General features: G+C 43.4%; 1 protein-coding gene across 7 annotated transcripts in view; it reads right to left on the minus strand.

The window, feature by feature from the left end:
- The window catches only part of LOC106576704 (inactive ubiquitin carboxyl-terminal hydrolase 54), a 106127-nt gene that overhangs the window by 19930 nt on the left and 68820 nt on the right, over positions 1-17377 (minus strand). For all 7 annotated transcript variants that reach the window (XM_045700767.1, XM_045700766.1, XM_014154022.2 and 4 more), the window contains 6 exons: positions 10155-10289; positions 6217-6330; positions 5950-6032; positions 4199-4304; positions 1259-1405; positions 437-586 (listed from right to left, as the gene is read on the minus strand). In XM_045700767.1, coding sequence (XP_045556723.1) covers positions 437-586; positions 1259-1405; positions 4199-4304; positions 5950-6032; positions 6217-6330; positions 10155-10289 — 735 coding nt within the window. The remainder of the gene's footprint in view (positions 1-436; positions 587-1258; positions 1406-4198; positions 4305-5949; positions 6033-6216; positions 6331-10154; positions 10290-17377) is intronic.

A 17377-nucleotide genomic window follows, 5' to 3' on the forward strand; every position in this document is an offset into this window, starting at 1 on the left:
GGAGCTTGTGTGCGCACTCAGCACGCGCGAGCGTAGGGAGTGGTCGGAACACAATTGAGTGAATGAGACACAGAGGGGAAATATAATTTAGGGAGAAGAACTGTGTGATGTAAAGCAAATTAACATTGTCTTCAAGACAGAATTTTACTTGCCCGTTCAGGCAGCCACAAAGCACATTCCACCAAATAGTTTCACAGTATTTGAAAATGATTTGATCCCTGGTTAAAGATTGAGCTTTGACGCCCGTTCGAGTACTCGATTACTCATGCCCATGCCTAACACAGAGTAGGTAAAAGTTGCCCCTAACCACTGACACAGGGTCAGATATTTTGTTCATCATAATGGTTATGGTTAGGGTTAAAGTAATCCTAGATCTGTGGATAAGGGCAACTTCCGGAGCCATTCACCCGGGTCGATTTGGTATTTGTTTTTTTACCTCTTTGACATGTGCGTCGTCAAAGTACATCCACTTGCGTATCTTGGTCTGGAAGAAGAAGGTGGAGTAGTGCTTGCCGTAGTAACACACCATGCCCACCAGGTAGAGCTCTGCCTGCTTGGCTTTGTCATCAGTCACTCTGTAGAAGAGCTGTGAGGAACAGGGAGAGGACAGATGGATGCACTGATATTCAGCCCCATAAGGACATTCAAAATACTGCAATACTGTACATCAAAAACAGATGTGGGTTAATGTAATTTTTCCTGGTCAAGTCACAAGGTCAGTAACAAATTAGGCCCTTACAGTAAATATAATCCATAATATACTTTGCCTGTCATACATTTACATTAACTGAGGCCCAGGGTATCCAAACAGACATCAGGAATGTTGGTATCAGATCACAACACAACTCTCCAGAGGTTCTCAAAGGTTAGCTAGCTTTTACAGCCGGTAAACACCATGAAAGATTCAATAGAGATGGGAGATGGTGCCTGACTTGTGTGTTTACCACTGAGTCAGAGTATAGAGACATCAGACTTCTTTTTAACCACTCTGGTGTTAGAGGCTAGACACATTACAGCATATGCAAACCCAGTACAGCCTAACCTTGTGGCATCTTGTAAAGGAAACTGTAAGAGTGAGTGTGTGTGTCTCTGTGTGTGTGTGTGTGTGTGTGTGTGTGTGTGTCTCTCTCTGTGTGTGTGTGTGTGTCTCTCTCTGTGTGTCTGTGTGTCTGTGTGTGTGTGTGTGTGTGTGTGTGTGTGTGTGTGTGTGTGTGTGTGTGTGTGTGTGTGTGTGTGTGTGTGTGTGTGTGTGTCTTACATCCCCCAGGCGCAGGCAGGTGCCCAGGCTGTGGATAACGTCCTCTGCCAGGTCTGAGTGGTCAGAGTCCCACACCAGACCTATGGTGATGATCTCTGGAGAGTTCATCAGCACCCGACGGATACGCAGCTTCTCCCCACAGTTACTCTGAAGCAGGGAGGGAGGGAGAAAGACAGGAGGGAAGGAGGAGAGAGAGGGAAGAAAAGTCCGCGTGAAGAGGTGGGAGAGGCAGACGGTAAATTGAGCGTAATAAATCACAAATATAAACACAAAATCCTCTAACAAACAAAGAAATCCTAAAGCAAAGTCTACCATGACTCATTACATACTGAGTGGACAGTGATCTTTATCCATTTAGCTAGTTCAGCGTTGACGATGGTTCATTTCAAGGCAGCACTCACAGTGAGCTGTGTCTGAAAAGGTCAGCTGGCTGTAGGCCAAGTCCTGACAATGACATCCCCCAATTCAAGTGTCACTTCTATGCCTGTCACAGAGAGCCAACCGTCCTTTACACTGGGTCCAGGAGCATGTGGAGTTCCTTAAGAGAAGGTTTACCACAGGATTCCTTTCATAGAGCTGATTCTGGCCAGAGCGGTGTGTGTGTGTGTGTGTGTGCGTTTGTATGCGTGGGAGAGGGACGCATGTCACCGCATGCACCTGCCATCTTGACCTCGTTTCCCAGAAGTGAGGCTGGAAACAGGCAGGCGGAAGGCCCCCTGAAGGCAGCGACTGTGCACACGCCAAATTTGCCATAAACAGAGGAGACTTTCTCACAGCACATGAGAGCACTGGGGTTTCTCACACACAGACCAGCGGTAGAAGCCTCAGAGTCAGCCAATACTTACTGAGAAAAAAAATACAGTTCTGAAAAATGTCTTTAATTGTACAACATTGTGGGAGCTCGTTAGATATATGTAGACTCTAGTGTTCACCTTACGGGACTTTAGAGGGTTTAATGTTTGATAAGACAAAGCTGTGAGGGAGTACATGAATAATAGGAGTAATGTTTGACTGGGAGATTTCATGTGGTTGAAATTTTCAAAGCTAATACTTTGAGCTGCTCATGTTGAGCCCCCCTGGTCCTTTCAGTTCAGTGTCTAACCCAGAGATATTACAGTCGGAGCACTGAGGACTGTGTGCTTGGCTGACCTTCGAATGTTGTTTACTGCCACTCTAGAAGCCATGGAGTTCCGCTGAACCAGTCGGCCCACACTCAATACAAGCCTCAGCTAGATTGTGTGTCTGAGCATGCATTTGTGTGAGAGTACAGTTATTTTCATTGACTGAATAATCCCCCAAAAGGTGGCTACAAGAAATTAATAATCAGAACATTTTCACCACCATAAGCAATAATATGTGGTGAATATAAATGCAATAGACACTGAACAAAAATATAAACGCAATATGCAACAATTTCAATCATTTTAGAGTTACAGTTCATAAAAGGAAATCAGTCAATTTAAATAAATTCATTAGGCCCTAATCTATGGATTTCACATGACTTTGAATATAGATATGCATCTGTTGGTCATAGATACCTGTGGATCAGAAAACCAGTCAGTATCTGGTGTGACCACCATTTGCCTCATGCAGTGAGACACATCTCCTTCGCATAGAGTTCGTCAGGCTGTTGATTATGGCCTGTGGAATGTTGTCCCACTCCTCTTCAATGGCTGTGCGAAGTTGCTAGATATTGGCGGGAACTGGAATACGCCGTCGTACATGTCAATCCAGAGCATCCCAAACAGGCTCAATGGGTGACATGTCTGGTGAGTCTGCAGGCCATGGAAGAACTGGGACATTTTCAGCTTCCAGGAATTGTGTACAGATCCTTTCGACATGGGGCCGTCTATTATCATGCTGAAACATGAGGTGATGGTGGCGGATGAATGGCATGACAATGGACCTCAGGATCTCCTCACGTATCTCAATAAAATGCAATTGTGTTCATTGTCCATTGCTTGTGCCTGCCCATACCATAACCCCACCACCAACATAGGGCACTCTGTTCACAACATTGACATCAGAAAACCGCTCGCCCACATGAGGCCATACACGTGGTCTGCAGTTGTGAGGCTGGTTGGACATACTGCCAAATTCTCTAAAATGACGTTGGAGGCAGCTTAAGATAGAGAAATGACCATTACATTCTCTGGCAACAGCTCTGGTGGACATTCCTGCAGTCAGCATGCCAGTTGCGCGCTCCCTCAAAACTTGAGACATCTGTGGCATTGTGTTGTGTGACAAAACTGCACATTTTAATGTGGCCTTTTATAGTCCCCAGCACAAGGTGCACCTGTGTAATGCACATGTTGTTTAATCAGCTTCTTGATATGCCACACCAGTCAGGTGGATGGATTATCTTGGCAAAGGAGAAATGCTCACTAACAGGTATGTGAGAAATAAGCTTTTGTGAGTACGGAACATTTCTGGGATCTTTTATTTCAGCTCATGAAACATGGGACAAAATTTCACATGTTTTGTGTTTATATATTTGTTCAGTGTAGAACGCTGTCACAATCATGTTTTTGGAAATTGCATATTATTCATGTCCATGTAAACTTGAGACTGTAACTACAACGGCACTCTGGCACTGACATGTTTAGGTGGCTACTGACAGAATGTAAGAGACTTGATGTGTGTCCAGTTCATCCAATCAGCACGTGTCGTGGGTTAGTCTTTTTTCTATGCTTCAGGGAGTAAGAAAAGTGTGACTGGCTTGCAGAATGGGCTGCGGCGAGTTAATTGATTACTGTCCCATGTGCTGGGGGGGGGGAAATCTATATTCTTATTTTTATACCCAGGGCCAGTGGCCCGGTACCAGTCCGGAGCCCGGTGGCTGGGAAACCCTGGTCTATGGTATGGTAATGTATAGTGTGCTAGTATAATCACGTCTAGGATGCACCTCATAGGTTACAATATCGCCTTTGCGAAACTCACCGGACAGTTGCGTAGGTCTCCCACAGTGCTAGCGTTGCGGAGCAACTCTCCAAACATGTCTGGTGTGGGCTTGTCTCTACACTCCAACATCCTCACTGCCTGGTTACTGTAGCAGAAACACACAGAACACTGACACTCAGACATCGACAGTATGAGACGACACTCACTCAGACATCTAGTCCTTGCAACACCGGGATTGTGGGTGTGAGTCATGGGCCACATATACAGAGCGTGTTAAATGTAAGTCACTTTTCGATAAAAAAAAAGTTTTCAATAAAGACATTGTATTAAAAGACAGACAATACAGCCACGGCCTTAACACTGCTGCTACTGTTCATGTGAGACAGCACTGCCCTTCACTGCAGGGCACTCATCTACAAGGTGAGTCTTTGTCCCTTCCCATTCTCTCCAGGTCTCTGGGGAGATCTCTCCACCTATAGAGGTGCACACTCCAGACGCTCCAGGGTTACACTGTAGGTTTGCTCTGTGCTCTGGTGCAGGAGAGATGACTAGGTCTCAGGAGACAGACCTTTGTTATTGGCAAATAAACCGTTGTCAGGATACAGCACACTCCTCTGAGGGGTTCGTGGAGAGTGTGTTTGTGTATGTGTGTGTTTCTCTAAGACAGAGAGAGAGAGAGAGAGAGAGAGAGAGAGAGAGAGAGAGAGAGAGGCTTGTGTTGGGGGATTTTGGGCTTATATCTGGGCCAGAAGAGCGTTGAAGAATCAGATAGAGCCCATACAGAACAAATACCAGACTCATGTCATGAAATATGAATGGAGACATTTCATAACTTTTGCATAAGAAGTTTGCTCATAGCATAACAAGCCCTCTGGGTTGACTGGCTACAGCACACAGCTGGAGACGTAGGCGGGCGGGCAGGCTGGGCAGGCAGGCGGCCCCTGGTTCACTACAGCTAGTCTGTAGCCTAACGGAGGGATGATTCTCCTCCCACAGCCCAGAGAGGTGTTGCTGACAGCTCCTAACCCCAAGAATAAGAGCGCTATTTCCCATTCCTAGGTGACCTGATATCAACCTGGCGTGTTAATTCTATTTAGCAGAGGAGAAAGAAAGCATTTTCGGTCACAATGTTGTAATTTATGTCTCTGGGCCGAAAGAGTGTTCATTTTCTGCTCTGCTCAGCGTAAAAGAGACTGAAAAAGGCTTTTCATTGTATTGTCTATTCATGAAGTAAAAGGAGCATATTTCAATTGGTGCCCTTAAATTTTCACTTTTGAATAAAAGTATGCACCTAATGTGGCCCTATGTATGGTGTTAGTTAATTAACTGCAGGGTATGAGTCATATCTAACCAAACAAGTTAGAACTACTCAGAACTTGTTAGAGTCCACCAGAACCCCTGAAGACAAATCTGAACATTAGTCCGAACTAGTCAGTCCCAGTCAGAACACTAGTTAGTACCAGTCAGAACACTAGTTAGTACCAGTCAGAGCTAGTCAGTCTCAGTCAGAACACTAGTCAGTACCAGTTAGAACACTAGTTAGTACCAGTCAGAGCTAGTAAGTCTCAGTCAGAACACTAGTCAGTACCAGTCAGAACACTAGTTAGTACCAGTCAGAACACTAGTCAGTACCAGTTAGAACACTAGTTAGTACCAGTCAGAGCTAGTAAGTCTCAGTCAGAACACTAGTCAGTACCAGTCAGAACACTAGTTAGTACCAGTCAGAGCTAGTCAGTCCCAGTCAGAACCAGTCGGCTCAGTGCTGTTTCCCCAGTCAGAGGGTTACTTACCAGAGGGAGGTGGTGGAGATGTAGTGCACCATCTGAATAAAGGGCAGTGGGTCAGAGGAGGCCCCACAGCTGCTGCACACACACTGCAAACACACACACACATCAAGTTACGCGACTATGATAAGCAGAGATGGCTTCACTTCAGTTAATTAAAATAGAAATGGATGGGCGGATCAATTCTGAGATTAAAAATGTTTTGATTGACTGTGATAATATAAAGCAGTTACTTCGGCTTGTATTTGTACTGATGCTTGTGTTTGTGCTGACCTGTTCGAAGAGTGTCATGGCAAACTTCTGGTGTGGGATGCAGTGCTTGGCTGTGCAGATGTCTTCTTTGGTCTCGTCTGAGATGTGGAAATGGATCCGCATTAGAATATTCTCCTGTGGGGGCAACAGGTAGAGACAGTCACGTTAGCGGTATGCCCGTTTTTTTTTGTGTGTAATTGTGCATGTACGGAAGTGTGTGTGTGCTTGTCCACATATATGTTTTTACTTAATCACACTACTACGTCATGACAAAACCAACACACAATGAAAATATCCTTTTGAAAAAATCACTGGAGTCCAGTGAAGCACAGAGGCTCTGGTTGGTTATACTGGGATAATTTACTGGTTGATTGATCACTCTAACTGCAGCACCGCAGAGAGAGGGTCTCCACGGGGAGGGTCCAGTGTACAGTTAGCATCTGCCCCGCACCCACCATCTCACTGCCTCCGGACCTCAGCCGCAGCCAAACACCTCGAATAATACACATAAAAAAAAACACCCAAGTTGCAGTTTTTGTATGTTCCCGGTTGTCAGCAGAACATAAGGGCTGCTAAACAAGCAGAAGAGGGTGAGAGAGGAGAGATAGGAGAGAAGGAAGAGGTGGAGAGGAGAGAACAGGCCCAGATAGTGATACAGGGTAAGGAACAATCCTCTGGCTGGCTGCCCAATGGCATTGCTTATAAGATTAGCTGGTGAGGAGGAAATAAATGATTCTTTACAATCATGCACCTCTGAGAGGGGAGAAGGAGGGATGGCCAGTGGAGGAGCACAGGCTCGTTTGTTTCTTTGTGGTAGTTTGGAAACCAGGTGGACTCTGCTTACTGTCGGTGGGATCAGGAAAAGGCCCTGTACAGAACTCTGCACTGCAGCTTCCCAAAGTGAAAAACACTTCCCAAACCTTTCCTTTGTTCTGCCAAAGAAAATAGTGACTCTGCCACTGTTTTGTAAATGTTATGCTACTGCAAATGTCTGGTTTCAACATACAGCATTTAGATATGAGATCCCTTTTAGCTGATCTCTTAACTCTTCTGTTTCTGTATACAGTTGAATTCAGAAGTTTACATACACCTTAGCCAAATACATTTAAACACAGTTTTTCACAATTCCTGACATTTAATCCATGTAACAATTCCCTGTCTTAGGTCAGTTAGGATCACCACTTTATTTTAAGAATGTGAAATGTCAGAATAATAGTAGAGAGAATGATTTATTTCAGCTTTTATTTCTTTCATCACATTCCCAGTGGGTCTATTTTAAGAATGTGAAATGTCAGAATAATAGTAGAGAGAATGATTTATTTCAGCTTTTATTTCTTTCATCACATTCCCAGTGGGTCTGAAGTTTACATACACTCAATTAGTATTTGGTAGCATTGCCTTTAAATTGTTTAACTTGGGTCAAACGTTTCAGGTAGCCTTCCACAAGCTTCCCACAATAAGTTGGGTGAATTTTGGCCCATTCCTCCTGACAGAGCTGGTGTAACTGAGTCAGGCTTGTAGGCCTCCTTGCTCGCACACGTTCTTTCAGTTCTGTCCACAACTTTTCTATAGGATTGAGGTCAGAGCTTTGTGATGGCCACTCCAATACCTTGACTTTGTTGTCCTTAAGCCATTTTGCCACAACTTTGGAAGTATGCTTGGGGTCATTGTCCATTTGGAAGACCCATTTGCGACCAAGCTTTAACCTGTTTGGGATAGGGGGCAGTATTTTCACGTCCGGATAAAAAAACGTACCCGATTTCATCTGGTTACTACTCCTGCCCAAAAACTAGAATACGCATATAATTAGTAGATTTGGATAGACAACGTCGCCCGGTTGGAATATTATCGCTATTTTACGAGAAAAATAGCATAAAAATTGATTTTAAACAGCGTTTGACATGCTTCGAAGTACGGTTATGGAATATTTAGAATTTTTTTTGTCACGAAATGCGCTCGCGCGTCACCCTTCGGATAGTGACCTCAACGCACGAACAAAACGGAGCTATTTCAATATAACTATGGATTATTTCGAACCAAAACAACATTTGTTGTTGAAGTAGAAGTCCTGGGAGTGCATTCTGACGAAGAACAGCAAAGGTAATCCAATTTTTCTTATAGTAATTCTGAGTTTAGTGAGCACCAAACTTGGTGGGTGTCAAATTAGCTAGCCTGTGATGGCCGAGCTATCTACTCAGAATATTGCAAAATGTGCTTTCGCCGAAAAGCTATTTTAAAATTTGACACCGCGATTGCATAAAGGAGTTCTGTATCTATAATTCTTAAAATAATTGTTATGTTTTTTGTGAACGTTTATCGTGAGTAATTTAGTAAATTCACCGGAAGTTTGCGGTGGGTATGCTAGTTCTGAACATCACATGCTAATGTAAAAAGCTGGTTTATGATATAAATATGAACTTGATTGAACAAAACATGCATGTATTGTATAACATAATGTCCTAGGAGTGTCATCTGATGAAGATCATCAAAGGTTAGTGCTGCATTTAGCTGTGGTTTTGGTTTTTGTGACATATATGCTTGCTTTGAAAATGGCTGTGTGATTATTTTTGGCAGGGTACTCTCCTGACATAATCTAATGTTTTGCTTTCTCTGTAAAGCCTTTTTGAAATTGGACAATGTGGTTAGAATAACGAGAGTCTTGTCTTTAAAATGGTGTAAAATAGTTGATTGTTTGAGAAAATTGAATTGTGGTATTTTAGTTGGCTTTGTATTTCGCGCCGTGCGATGACATTGGCTGTTGGCTAGGGGTTCCGCAGGCATATGTCCTTAACAGGTTAACTTCCTGACTGATGTCTTGAGATGTTGCTTCAATATATCCACATAATTTTCCATCCTAATGATGTCATCTATTTTGTGAAGTGTACCAGTCCCTCCTGCAGCAAAGCACCCCCACAACATGATGCTGCCACCCCGATGCTTCACGGTTGGGATGTGTTCTTTGGCTTGCAAGCCTCCCCCTTTTTCTTACAAACATAACGATGGTCATTATGGCCAAACAGTTCTATTTTTGTTTCATCAGACCAGAGGACATTTCTCCAAAAAGTACGATCTTGTCCCCATGTGCAGTTGCAAACCGCAGTCTGGCTATTTTATGGCAGTTTTGGAGCAGTGGTTTCTTCCTTGCTGAGCGGCCTTTCAGGTTATGTCGATATAGGACTCGTTTTACTGTGGATATAGAAACTTTTGTACCCGTTTCCTCCAGCATCTTCACAGGGTTTTTTGCTGTTGTTCTGGGATTGATTTGCACTTTTCGCACCAAAGTACATTCATCTCTAGGAGACAGAACGCGTCTCCTTCCTGAGCGGTATGACGGCTACGTGGTCTCATGGTGTTTATACTTGCGTACTATTGTTTGTACAGATGAACGTGGTACCTTCAGACATTTGGAAATTGCTCCCAAGGATGAACCAGACTTGTGGAGGTCTACAATTTTTTTCTGAGGTCTTGGCTGATTTCTTTTGATTTTCCCATGATGTCAAGCAAAGAGGCACTGTGTTTAAAGGTAAGCTTTGAAATACATCCACGGGTACACCTCCAATTGACTCAAATGATGTCAATTATCCTATCAGAAGCTTCTAAAGCCATGTCATCATTTTCTGGAATTTTCCAAGCTGTTTAAAGGCACAGTCAACTTAGTGTATATGTAAACTTCTGACCCACTGGAATTGTGATACAGGGAATTATAAGCGAAATAATCTGTCTGTAAACAATTGTTGGAAAAATTACTAGAAATTTGTGGAGTGGTTGAAAAACGAGTTTTAATGACTCCAACCTTAGTGTATGTAAACTTTCGACTTCAACTGTAGATGTATATCAAAAAAATAAGCAGGGGTGGAAGAATGAAGGTTAATGCACGTGGGGAAGTGGGGGATAAGGTAAGTAAGTATGGAGGAATAAGGGAGGTGAGAGAGGAAGTGTGGGGGAGGGTTGTCTCTTACGAAGCACTCTGCAGCGTCGTCCATGATGCCCAGCTGGAAGCGCTGTTCGTCCTGGAAGGTCTTGGCCAGGGCGCTGCGGAGCGCGTCAGACGGCAGCACCTTCTCACTGCTGAACTGGAACTGGGCAAAGATACTCTAGAAACAACAAGAGACAATAACACAGCATGGTCAATAACATTAACACTATCTGGAGTAAAAGGAATTGTACAAAGAAATTATAGGACAACTTTGCCTGATGACCCCTTGCTGTCCACAGTCCACTTGGTCGTGCTGCTGCTCCAGTTTCAACTGTTCTGCCTGCGGCTATGGAACCCTGACCTGTTCACTGGACGTGCTACCTTGTCCCAGACCTGCTGTTTTCAACTCTCTAGAGACTCTGAATGATCGGCTATGAAAAGCCAACTGACATTTACTCCTGAGGTGCTGACCTGTTTCAACCTCTACAACCACAGTGATTATTATTATTTGACCCTGCTGGTCATCTATGAACATTTGAACATCTTGGCCATGTTCTGTTATAATCTCCACCCGGCACAGCGAGAAGAGGACTGGCCACCCCTCATAGCCTGGTTCCTCTCTAGGTTTCTTCCTAGGTTCTGGCCTTTCTAGGGAGTTTTTCCGAGCCACCGTGCTTCTACACCTGCATTTCTTTCTGTTTGGGGTTTTAGGCTGATGTAAGGAGGGCTTCATAAATACATTTGATTTATTGATTGACAAATTCACAGGGTTCACATACAGTGCATTCGAAAAGTATTCAGACCGCTTGACTTTTTCAACAAAAAAATATTAATAATCATCAGCAATCTACACACAATACCCCACAATGAAAAAGCAAAACACACGTTTTTAGAAGTTTTTGCAAATGTATTCAATATAAAAAACAGAAATACCTTATTTACATAAGTATTCAGGCTCTTTGCTATGCGACTCGAAGCTGAGCTCAGGTGCATCCTGTTTACATTGATCATCCTTGAGATTTTTCTAAAACTTGAATGGAGTCCACCTGTGGTAAATTAAATTGATTGCACATGATTTGGAAAGCCACACACCTGTCTATATAAGGTCCCACAGTTGACATTGTATGGCTGAGCAAAAACCAAGCTTGTTTGGATCCACCAAGGCACTTCCTAGAGCTGGCCGCCTGGCCAAACTGAGCAATCGGGGGAGAAAGGCCTTAGTCAGGGAGGTGACCAAGAAACCGATGGTCACTCTGACAGAGCTCCAGAGTTCCTCAGTGGAGATGGGAGAACCTTACAGAAGGACAACCATCTCTGCAGCATTCCACCAATCAGGCCTTTATGGTAGAGCGGCCAGATGGAAGCCATTCCTCAGTAAAAGGCACATAACAGCCCACTAGTAGTTTGCCAAAAGGCACCTGAAGGACTCTCAGACCATGGGAAACAAGATTCTCTGGTCTGATGAAACCAAGATTGAACTCTTTGGCCTGAATGCCAAGCGTCACGTCTGGAGGCAACCTGGCACCATCCCTATGGTGAAGCATGGTGGTGAAAGCATCATGCTGTGGGGATGTTTTTCCACGACAGGGACTGGGAGACTAGTCAGGATAGAGGGAAAGTTGAACAGAGCAAAGTACAGAGAGATCCATGATGAAAATCTGCTCCAGAGCAATCAGCACCTCAGACTGGGGCGAAGGTTCACCTTTGAACAGGACAACAACCCTAAGCACACAGCCAAGACAACACAGGAGTGGCTTCGGGACAAGTCTCTTAACGTCCTTGAGTGGCCCAGCCAGAGCCCGGACATGAACAGGATTGAACCAACCTGACAGAGCTTGAGAGGATCTGCAAAGAAGAATGGGAGGAAGTCCCCAAATACAGGTGTGCCAATCTTGTTGCATCACCCAAGAAGACTTGAGGCTGTAAACGCTGCCAAAGGTGCTTCGACAAAGTATTGAGTAAAGGGTCTGAATACTTGTGTAAATGTGATATGTTAATTTTTAGTTTATAAATTTGCAAAAATTTCTAAAAAACAGTTTTTGCTTTGTCATTATGGGGTATTGTTAGTCGAGTGATGACGGAAAAAACAATTTAACAAAGTCTTCATCCTTAGAATAAATATACTGTTGATCGGTATATGGGCAATTCCATGGGAAAGTCAATCTGACTATCCACAAATAAAGTTCATTTCCGAATGAAACTACGTTCACATCTATCCTTAGGGCCTATAAGTTGGAGTTCAGGTTTTATTTGACCAGTTTACGTAGGAAATTATATGAATTTTGTCCATTACAGAGTAGGATGCCGAGTCTCAAAAAAGGCTTTTCAATCAAAAATATTTAATCTTAAGAAAGGGCTCACGGAGCTTGTTTTTCCACTCACGGCTGTTCCCCAGTGTAAGTTATGAAGATGAAGCAATACAGACCGAATTAAGTGTCTTGAGTTTTGTTTGCATGTTCTACAGTGTTGCATAGATAGAAGGGGTGACTGACAGGCAATGTAACATCCATAAAGTTTTTTAGGAACGTTTTTGTAAAACACCTTAAATCGGATCATCTTGAAACTTGAGCCTGAGTTAGTTGAGCCTGAGTTAGAATACCTCATGATAAGCTGTATACTATTTAGCAAAATAGTTTATCTACAGTACCAGTCAAAAGTTTGGACACACCCACTCATTCAAGGGTTTTTCTTTATTTTTACTATTTTATACATTGCATAATAATATTAAAGACATGAAATCTATGAAATAAAACATGGAATCAAGTAGTAACCAAAAGAGTGTTAAACAAATCAAAATATATTTTATATTTGAGATACTTCAAAGTAGCTACCCTTTGCCTTGATGACTGCTTTGCACACTCTTGGCATTCTCTCAACCAGCTTCATGGAATTAATTTCAATTAACAGGTGTGCTTTGTTAAAAGTTAATTAGTGGAATTTATTTCCTTCTTAATGCATTTGAGGCAATCAGTTGTGTTGTGACAAGGTAGGGGTAAAAGACCAAGTCCGTATTATGGCAAGAACATATCAAATAAGCAAAGAGAAACGATATTCCATCATTACTTTAAGACATGAAGGTCAGTCAATGCAGAAAACTTCAAGAACTTTGAAAGTTTCTTCAAGTGCAGTCGCAAATAACCATCAAGCGCTATGATGAAACTGGCTCTCATGAGAACCGCCACAGGAAAGGAAGACCCAGAGTTACCTCTGTTGCAGAGGATAAGTTCAGTAGAGTTACCAGCCTCAGAAATTGCTGCCCAAATAAATGATCCACAGAGTTAATTTCAACATCAACTGTTCAGAGGAAACTGTGTGAATCAGGCCGCTTGAAAAACAAGATAAAAGCGGCTATTAGTACTGTTTGTACATCTTAAGACGACGTAACCAGTATACACTTACTCAAAATAAAGATAACTCAAGAAATCTGTCATTATTTTTGACGTTTTTGCCGAGGAGATCTTAGTCGACAATTTTACATCTAACTAAGATGTTTAGTGCAGAATTTCTCAAGTGACAAAATGTGCATGAAAAAGAGTTGTCTCTCGTTGAATGACAACAAACACTTCATTGAAGAATCCCTACTGTTGACCAATCACAGACAAAGGGGCGTAGACTTTGGCTACCGACTTCGGCTTGCCTCGAGAAAAAAATGGCGTGTGCACGAACAGCCAGAACAAAAACTTGTAGAATACGAAAACGAACAAAACGTCACAAAATGTAATCATAATATAAGCACAAACTGTTCCAAACTGTTTCTGATGGGAAGCCTGCAGCCGCCTTAAAGGGATAATCCACCCCAAACCACTAATTCCTATTATTAACAGTGTTAAACAGTGTTAAATAACACTAATATGTGGAGAGAAAAACATTTGGAACAAATGTTTCATTTTGTCGTAAGAACAAGATTAGTACAAACCTGTGAAAATCGTTTTTGGAAATCTATTGCAGCTCAAGTCTACTACAAAACGCAAAATGCAATGTTCTCTCTCTCCCTGGGCTGGCTGGCTAGCTAGGTAGCTAGCTAGAAAACATACACACAATAATAACAAAGTCAATATCAGCATGTGAAGTAGCTAACTAGCTGTAAAATCGCCTAAATCAATTTGTCACCAAGTTCAACTTATAGTTCATTTCTTACACTGAGATATAAATGGAGTCTCTGCCCAGAGCGAGAGCAGCATTACATTTTTTCCAACAGAGATCATTTTGAGATGGGGAAACTCCATTAGAATCGGATTGTGTGATGATTAGCTTAGCAACCGCGTGACGCAGCATGACAACGTGCATGCGATTGGTCGACAGTCAGTTGGGTGGGGCGTTTCTCTATTCATTGCCCAATGGAATTACTATCTCCTCCTTTCTGTAACATCTGTGTTTCCTACAGACAGGGCAAATTGCAACATGGTACTTGAAGGACAAACGGAGGTGAATAATTTAGTACACTGTTTAGATTGAGTACATCTAAGCGAAATCTATAATTTGTCATGACGATATTAATGGACAGATGTGTCCTAGACAACCATGGCCATACCATCTATTGGTTGATTGGGTGATCTAGAGTGCAGGTAATTGTTTTAAAAGCGTTATAAAATGGGATAGTGTGTAATCCAGTATCTCCAGTGATGAGAATTATATAGCTATGACAGGTTCCTACACGATTTCCTGATTTTCACAGGCGGACCACTTGGAAGTTAAACCACGGAGGGAAGATTGTATTTTACCCACGGATAGAACATAGGCCTTCACCAAATTGACAGGAGTTTTATGATTTTTATTTCTGGGGGTGGATTATCCCTTTAACCCTAACACTTTATCACAGCCATAATGTAAAACATACGAGTTAACAGCCATAGGGGAAAGTATTATAGCTTTGTACTTCCCACTGTCACTGTACTGCCTCCGAGTATTCAGGTATTCACCAGGGCATGACACGTTCAGGTGCAAGACATCCTTACGAATGGACTAATCTCATAACACAACCTAGACTTACTGAGAGAAGATGGCCCATTATAATGCCTTTTTGTTTCCTCAATCAAAAAACACCCTGAACAATGTGAGTGTTTATTGGGAAAGCAAACACAGACACATGCAGGCACACAAACACCCACAGGTGTGCATGCAGTTGTGCACGCACGCACGCACGCGCACACACATACACACGTTTTCCCAGCCGCTGCACCTCAATTTATCTTGCGCAAGGAGGAGAGCGAGCGAGAGGAGAAGAGAAGAGGTGGGTGAGGTAAGGGAGAGAGAACAGGAGCGGCAGAGAAAGAAGTGGGGAGAGGATAAATGATCATAGCCTAATAATTCTTCTCAAATTAAATGCCTGGCAGAAATGCCCTGTAATCGACCCCTCAAATGAGCCCTGGTGAATTCTGATAAGGCTGAAACATCAAGAGAGAGGGAGAGAAAGAGAGGAGAGAGGGAGGAAAATGGAAAGGGAGCATAGGGAGAGATGGAGAGAGCAGTGGGGGAGAGAGAACGGGAGAGAGAGAGAGATGGAGTAAGAGAAAGAAAAAGCAGAGGAGGGTGGGGGAGATGGAGCGAAAGAGAGAGAGAAAGTGCAGAGGGAGCAGCAGAAGTACACTTAAGCCTACAATGACTATGACTCACACTGAGGTACAGTAGACAGGAGTGTGAAACCAGCTAACCTGTCACAGTCAAAAGGACCAGACCTAGTTAACCAGTAGCTAAAAGGATGGCCTCGTTGAACCCACAGGGCTCTTTCACTCTCCAAGTCCTGCCAGCTGGCCAGATTCAGCTGCTCTAAGCCATGCCTGCCTGCCTGCCTGCCTGCCTGCCTGCCTGCCTGCCTGCCTGCCACAGACCCACAAAGGAATCAGAAATGCCTTCAAATGTCACCATCAAACCCCTCTGATGGCCCTGCAGCCCTAATGCATCGCAGATCACACCACTCAGATTCACAAGAGCTCATTAAATCTGCATTTGGGGGTAACAAATCCCACACGGCTGAGTGTGTGAAGTGCCATCCTGCAGCCACTCAAAAGGCATTTGCGCAGCCTCGACTGTCACCTCGGGTGTGTGTGAGTTCGTGACACCTCCTCATTAAGATCGAATCAACGACTCAAACCAGGAAAAGAAATAACTTCTGGCCCTCAGGATGAGTCTTGTGGTATAATGAAAGTAGCATAGAGGCAAAGCTAGTCTGGTTCTGCCAGCCAGATAAAGAAACAGACAATCAGACAGGGATGTGGAACGCCAGACAAAGAGTCCAGTACTGCGTAACATCTAAGTTAGATAGACCACACTCAGACAGAAATACACGGTCATGGTGAGATATATAGAATAGTCATTGGTCACAGTGAGAAGGAGGCGGTCACGGACACGTTAAGACAGCGAGACGGACCATCGCGGTGAAGCAGAGAGAGAACCGTTGAGTCCGTCACACTCCTCACAGACAGAGAGACCGACAGAGACAAACGGACAGGGGAAAGCACAGGAGAGAGCCTCTCGTTCCCAACTGAGATATTGAACGTTTGATGGAGAGTGCCAGTGGCATTCCTGCACATTAGATGGAATGTAATAATAAAAGAAAGAGTGATGAGAGAGGGGGGATTGGAGGGAGCAGAGTGAGAGAGAAAGGGGGAGAAAGAGGGACTGTAAGGGAGATAGAGAGACAATAATAAAAAAAGAGGGGGGGGGGGAGCTGGCTAAAGCCAATGATCTACATTCAGCAGTCTGTCCAGATCAAATCAAATCAAATTGTATTTGTCACATGCACCGAATACAACAGGTATAGACCTTACAGTGAAATGTTTACTTACAAGCCCGTAACCAACAATGCAGTTTTAAGAAAATGCCACAAAAAAAGTAAGAGATAAGAATAACAAATGATTAAAGAGCAGCAGTACGTAACAATAGCAGGGCTGTATACAGGGGCTATCGGTACAGTGTCAATGTGCAGGGGCACCGGTGTCGAGGTAATTGAGGTAATATGAACATGTAGGTAGAGTTATTAAAGTGACTATGCATCGATAATAACAGAGAGTAGCAGCAGCATTCCAGGGGGGGGGGGCAATGCAAATAGTCTGGGTAGCCATTTGATTAGCTGTTCAGGAGTCTGACAGTCAGAGAGAGATCCATGGTACATAATCCATAACCACTGTCCAGGCATCCAACCACTGCCTGTCCACACCAGGGTAGATTACTTACTTACTGACAATTCACATGCTGAGATACACATGTTCACATTCAAAGGCATGGTCCTCCATCTCTCTGGGGGCACTCAGCTAAATCCACAAAAGT

This window comes from Salmo salar, chromosome ssa18, assembly GCF_905237065.1.
Source record: "Salmo salar chromosome ssa18, Ssal_v3.1, whole genome shotgun sequence".
In the NCBI taxonomy this organism is placed as follows: Eukaryota; Metazoa; Chordata; class Actinopteri; order Salmoniformes; family Salmonidae; genus Salmo; species Salmo salar.